Source organism: Protobothrops mucrosquamatus, unplaced genomic scaffold (genome assembly GCF_001527695.2).
Source record: "Protobothrops mucrosquamatus isolate PMUCROS unplaced genomic scaffold, P.Mucros_1.0 scaffold1865, whole genome shotgun sequence".
Taxonomy (NCBI): Eukaryota; Metazoa; Chordata; class Lepidosauria; order Squamata; family Viperidae; genus Protobothrops; species Protobothrops mucrosquamatus.
The window spans coordinates 148,312-154,480 of record NW_015387994.1 but is presented as its reverse complement, the minus strand read 5'-3'; the positions used below and the strand labels follow the sequence as shown (position 1 = coordinate 154,480).

Below are 6,169 nucleotides of genomic sequence, written 5' to 3'. Positions count from 1 at the left end.
AGAGAGAGAGAGAGAGAGACAGAAGTGCAAGTGCCTCTCTCTCTCTCTCTCTCTCTCTCTCTCTCTCTCTCTCATGGGACTTGCCGGAGGGCCGTGGGAGGGCCACATTTATATAGAGCAGGGAGGGCTGCTCGAGGGCCGGATTAAACCGGGCCGCGGGCCGCAAATGGCCCGCGGGCCGGACTTTGGACATGTCTGCTCTAGAAAGAGTGCAGAGAAGAGCAACAAAGATAATGATGGGACTGGAGGCTAAAACATACAAGGAACGGTTGCTGGAATTGGGTATGTCTAGTTCAGGGGTAGGCAACCTTGGCTCTTTTATGACTCGTGGACTTCAACTCCCAGAATTCCTGAGCCATCCATGCTGAGGGGAAAGGGAGAGGTTTCCAAGCTGAGCCATGCTGGCTCAGGAATTCTGGGAGTTGAAGTCCACGAGTCATAAAACAGTCAAGGTTGCCTACCCCTGGTCTAGTTTAACGAACAGAAGGACGAGGGGTGACATGATAACAGCGATCCAATATCTCAGGGGCTGCCCCAAAGAAGAGACAGTCAAGCTATTCCCCAAAGCGCCTGAAGGCAGGACAAGAAACAACGGATGGAAACTAACTAAAGAGAGAAGCAACCTAGAACTAAAGAGAAACTTCCTGACAGTTAGAACAATTAACCAGTGGAACAACCTGCCTCCAGAAGCTGTGAATGCTCCAACACTGGATGTTTTTAAGAAGAGACTGGACAGCCATTTGTGTGAAATGGTATAGGGTTTTCTGCCTGAGCAGGGGGTTGGACTGGATGACCTCCCAGGTCCCTTCCAACTTTATTGTTATTATTATTATAAAATTGGATTGGTCACATGAATGACCTGTTTTACAACCTTCATGACATGACCTTGATAGATAGCTCCATTGAAGTCATAAATCAAGGACTACCTATACTCCAGAATGGAAAGGATGTAAGGAAATTCCATGGGAGGATTAAAAACAAAGAAACTTCAAAATGCCACCCAGCGTGGAATTGAAGCCCCAAAGTATTGTTTTGACCTTGGCTGCATTCTCTTAACTTCATTAAGTCCTAGGTCAGTAGTAAGCAACCTTGGCTCTTTTATGACTCGTGGACTTCAACTCCCAGAATTCCTAAGCCAGCCATGCTGAGGAGAAATGGAGAGGTTTCCATGCTGAGCCATGCTGGCTCAGGAATTCTGGGAGTTGAAGTCCACGAGTCATAAAAGAGCCAAGGTTGCCTACCCCTGTCCTGGGTGCTCAGCTTACACTTTTCCTTCTCCCTCCCACGCCCCCTTCTTCTTATGCTGCGTCTTTCAGATCTAGGAAGTCTTTTATGAGCTCACCATAGAGCAAAGTGCCCACGATGCTTAAACCCTGGCTGGCTGGTTCAGCTTTCACCAAGCTAGAGAAATAAATCTTAATCTGCCTATTTTATTAGCACTGACCGTGCAGAGACTCCGTTCGTGAGCTTCGTCCAGAACGACGACGCTGTACTGGGTCAGATGTGGGTCTGCCAAGATCTGCCGTAACAGGCACCCGTCCGTCAGATACTTGATTGCAGTTTCCTGGGACGTATAGAATCAATATTTAGTGAGCGATATCCTTTTGATTACAGCAAAGAAAACTCCTGATGCTGCTGGAAGGAAATCCACCACTCAGAAAGACAATGCTTTTTATTTAATAACTAAAAAAGTAAATAAAAAAATAAAGGTAAAGGTTTCCCCTATCGGTCTATCCCAGGGATGGCGAACCTTTTAGAGACCGAGTGCCCAAACTGCAACCCAAAACCCACTTATTTATCGCCGGGTGCAGGAGGGAGTGGCCCACTGGGTGGGCATGGCTGTGGTGGTCATGGCAGACTGGGTGGGTGTGGCCAAGGTGGGCGTGGTCACCTCCATGTTGCTCGTGGGGAGGGATGCCTGTAGGGGCCAGGCAGAGTTGGGGGAGATCCAGGGGGTCTCTGGCAGGTGGGGCGGTGGGTAGGAGGCTCATCCTGCGGGGTGAGGTGAGGCAAAGCGAGGGAGGGTGGGGGTGCCATTGTCGCAGGCAAGGTGAGGCAGGGGCCGGGCCGGCTGCTGCCTGACACCATCGGCCCCTGCACACAGAGGCCAGCGAGCGCATGGAGGCCGACAGTGTCCGTCAGCAGCCACAGCCTGTTGGCCCCTCAACCGGCGCACTCTGGGGCTCCACAGCCCGCCGCTAGCAGTTCAGGGAAGCCACCTCTGAGCTGGACGGACGGCCAACAGCTGAGGAGGCGATGCAGTGGGTCATGCCCAGGAAAAGGAGAGCATGTGAGGCCAGGAGGGATGGGACAGGGGGGAGGGAAACCAGTCGTGCTGGGATGCATCCGGCCACGTGGGACAAATAATATTTGTGCAATATTGGAAAAATGAAAGAATACCACCAGATGAAGAAATAATAATAAAAAAAATTGGAATGCGCAGAGATGGACAGATTGACTATGAGACTGAAAGAAAAAGAAGAAACAGAATATTATCAAATTTGGGACTTACTTTACCGATGGTTAGGGGAAAGAATAAAGGATTAGCAATTAAATATGTATTAGCGTATTTAAACTCAGACAGCACGTTGTTTGAAAAATTATTATTATATGTACGGAAAAAACTAATAAAATCTTATAATAAAAAATAATTATAACCAGTCTAAACATCTGGCTGGATGAACAATAATAACAGAAAAAAGACATGGCAAGACAAAATATTACATGGTCAGTACATTTAAAAAAAAAAAGCAGCAGGCAAAGCAGATAATAAGACAAGGCAATGGCTAAGATGCATACAAAACAGAAATTGAGAAGCTAGTGATAGCGATACTTCTGCAAAGAAGACTGCAAAGAAGACTGAAAAAGAAAGAGACAGTGGATCACCTGGTTAGTTGCTGCAAGGAGATCACCCAGACTGACTACAAGCAGCGACACGACAAAGAAGCAACAAGGGTGCATTGGAAGATTTGCAAGAAATACCACTTGCCTGCAAGCAAGAACTGGTAGGGCCATAAAATAGGGGAAAGTAATAGAAAAGCTAAAAGTAATAGAAGCTAAATTGCTTTGGGATTTTAGAATTCAAACAGACAGGCACCTGCCGCATGACACCCCAGACTTAACAACTGTTGATAAGAAAGACAAAAAAGTCTGGATAGTGGACATGGCAGGACTTGAGCAGAGTGGAAAAGATCACAAAATATAAAGATCTGTAAAAAGAACTGTGGCAAAATAAAACAAAGATAGTCATGGTTGCCTTGGGTACAAATCCCGAAACATCTGGAACACCACATGAGCACCCTTGGCATTGACAAAATCTGCATCAGTCAATTGCAAAAGGCAGCTTGACTTGGAACAGTTTTGTCCTGGGACAATACCTTTAATACCAGGGGTTGGCAATCTTGGCCCTTTTATGACTTGTGGACTTCAACTCCCAGAATTCCTCAGCCAGCATGCCTGGCTGAGGAATTCTGGGAGTTGAAGTCCACAAGTCATAAAAGGGCCAAGTTTGAAGACCCCTGTTTAATACCATCAAATAACTACATCTGCCTATTCCAAGACCTTGAGAAGGACTCAAGTCACTGGATAAAAATTTCAAATCCACTCTACATATCTGGCTGACCTTGTTTGAAATTCAAACAAAATATACTTTTTATTAAATACTAAGAGGAACTTGTTTTAAATATCCACTTATCAGATTCAAGGATTTTTCCCCCCTTTCCCCTCCTCATTCTTTTTTCCTTGTTATGCTGCGTCATTCCTGTTTTTGACCGTAAACCCCAAAACAGGCATTATCCTGCTACTACACATAAGCCAGGAATCTCTTCTGACTTAAAAAAAAAAAAACCAGCACACAAATACAATAAATAATAATAAATTCCAAGAATAAGTGGGATTCGAATGCATACCTCCGAGATGCATTCCTCAAAGCGAACCTGGTATCCCACAAGGCCCCCCACTGGGCAGCCTAGTTCCTCTGCCACTCTTTCAGCCACGGATATGGCAGCCACGCGCCGTGGCTGTGTCACAGCAATGGTGCCCTGCCTGGCAAACCCTATGAAAAGCAAGCAAAAAACCCCACATTACTGATTTTTTAGAAGGGAAGAATAACAACGAGCAGAGATCACCCTGCCAGGGGTCATGTGATCACTTTTTGCAACTTTGTGACAAACAAAAGTCAATGGGGAAACCAGATTCATTTAACAACCACGTTACTAACTTAACAGCTATGATTCACTTAACAACTGTGGCGAGAAAGGTCGTAAAATGGGGCAAAAACCTACTTAAAAACTTTCTTGCTTAGCAAAGGAAATTTTGGGCTCAATTGTGGTCGTAAGTCGAGGACTGTTGTGAGTGTGCCAGCCACTGGACCCGGCAGCTGAGTCCGGGGAATCAGAGGAGGAGGAGGAGGAGAAGGGGCCTGGAGAGCCATCGGAGGAAGGCTCTGATGAGCTCCAGGACTTACAATCTGATGAAGAGCCTGGCCCTTCCAATCGTGCTCAGGCTGAGGCCCAGCTGTGCAGGGAAGCTGAGTCAGACTCTGAGGTCTTACAGCTGGAAGACATCATAGATGCTCGCAAACGCAGACAGGCAACAAGAGCAGGACAGAGGGAGGCAACGGGGCGACTCCAAGAGAGGAGGAGAAGGCATTGAGAAGCCACACCTTGGGGCTGCACAATAAAAAGGTAAGGTTTGGGTGGTGCTGGTTGCTGAAGGCAACCGTTTGCAAAGAACTCAAGTTTCATGGAATCAGATTCTGTTGCCTTGCCTGTGAAAATTCTCCGTTTGAATTGTGTTCTGTTTGCCTTGGGACAATTCTCTGTTTGCATCGTGTTTTGTTTGTTTTTGCTTTGGGGACATTTTGCGCATCTAATTAATAAAAGGGGTTTGTTTTTCCTGCATTTCCAGCCTACTTGTTAAAGAGGGGTTTGTCCTTGTGAAATTAACAAGGACTCACATGGACTGGGACAGAACAAGGACCGCCTGTATACAAGAATCTGAACTAAAGTTCCATACTAAATTGGCGCCAGATAAACGTCAACCGAATTCCGTTTGTGGCAATGTAATGACTCTAAGCTGCTGACACACTTAACTCTGCCCCCTCCAACTCTGCCCGCTCTTCTCCTACATAAGCCTCGGCAACTGCCCACGCCCGTGAATCTTGGAAGTGGGATACACTCGTGTGTACGTGCTCTTACCTTCTTCAAATAAATATTTGGGAAGTTGGGTAGTTTTCCCACTTCCCGTCTCACCCGTCACCACGACAAAGGTGTTGCCTTGAATAGTCTCCACTAATTTCCTTCGGAATTTGCTAATGGGTAGAAGTGCAGAGCTGGGAGTTTTTTTCTTTTCTCCCTTTGGCATTTTGGGTTGTGGCTCTGTCGGTACAAAACATGAGCAAAACAATTAAAAGGTGCAGTTAAGAGATAAAGGAATCCCAACAGATCTTTTGGGTAAGGTTTTAAGTCCTTTGGAATTGATGGAACCTGCCCAGGGTTCTTTGTAGTAGAGGGCAGTTTAGCTGGCTGGTCAGGGGCCTCTACAGGATCCGTGTGTGTGTGTGTGTGTGTGTGTGTGTGTGTGTGTACAGGTAGTCCTCGACTTACATCAACCCAGGAACCCAAAATTTCTCTTGCTAAGCGAGACAGTTGTTAAGTGAATTTGTCCCATTTTGTAACCTTTCTTGTCAGTTAAGCGAATCGTTGTTAAGCGAGTAACCTGGTTGTTAAGTGAATCAGGCTTCCCCATTGATTTTGCTCGTCAGAATGTTGCAAAAGATGATCACATGACTTGGCAACCGTTATAAATACGAATCCGCTGCCAAGCATCTGAATTTTGATCACGTGATTATTATTATTATTATTATTATTATTATTATTATTATTATTATTATTAATTTAATTTCTATACCGCCCTTCTCCCGCAGGACTCAGGGCGGTGCACAGCATATTAAAACAGGTACACATATCAATAAAAATAAAAACCCCTCTAAAACCAAATTAAAACCAAATATTCGAAGCTGTGTTCCAATTAAAATTATACTTAAAATCGTCCCTAAATAAAATCCTCCTTAGGTCAGGCCCACTTGCTGGAAAAGCCATGTCTTGAGGGCGCGGCGGAAAGTAAGGAGATCCGGAATCATCCGGATCTCGGGGGGTAGTTCGTTCCA

The 6,169-nt window shown here is 45.7% G+C and overlaps 1 protein-coding gene across 1 annotated transcript in view; it reads right to left on the bottom strand.

Annotated features, from left to right (window-relative positions):
* DHX40 (DEAH-box helicase 40) overlaps positions 1 to 5,364 on the bottom strand; it is a 38,817-nt gene extending 33,453 nt beyond the window's left edge. The window contains exons 1-3 of the mRNA XM_029285571.1: positions 5,199 to 5,364; positions 3,909 to 4,054; positions 1,445 to 1,564 (exon numbers count right to left, since the gene is read on the bottom strand). Coding sequence (XP_029141404.1) covers positions 1,445 to 1,564; positions 3,909 to 4,054; positions 5,199 to 5,364 — 432 coding nt within the window. The remainder of the gene's footprint in view (positions 1 to 1,444; positions 1,565 to 3,908; positions 4,055 to 5,198) is intronic.
* Positions 5,365 to 6,169: the final 805 nt, after the last annotated feature.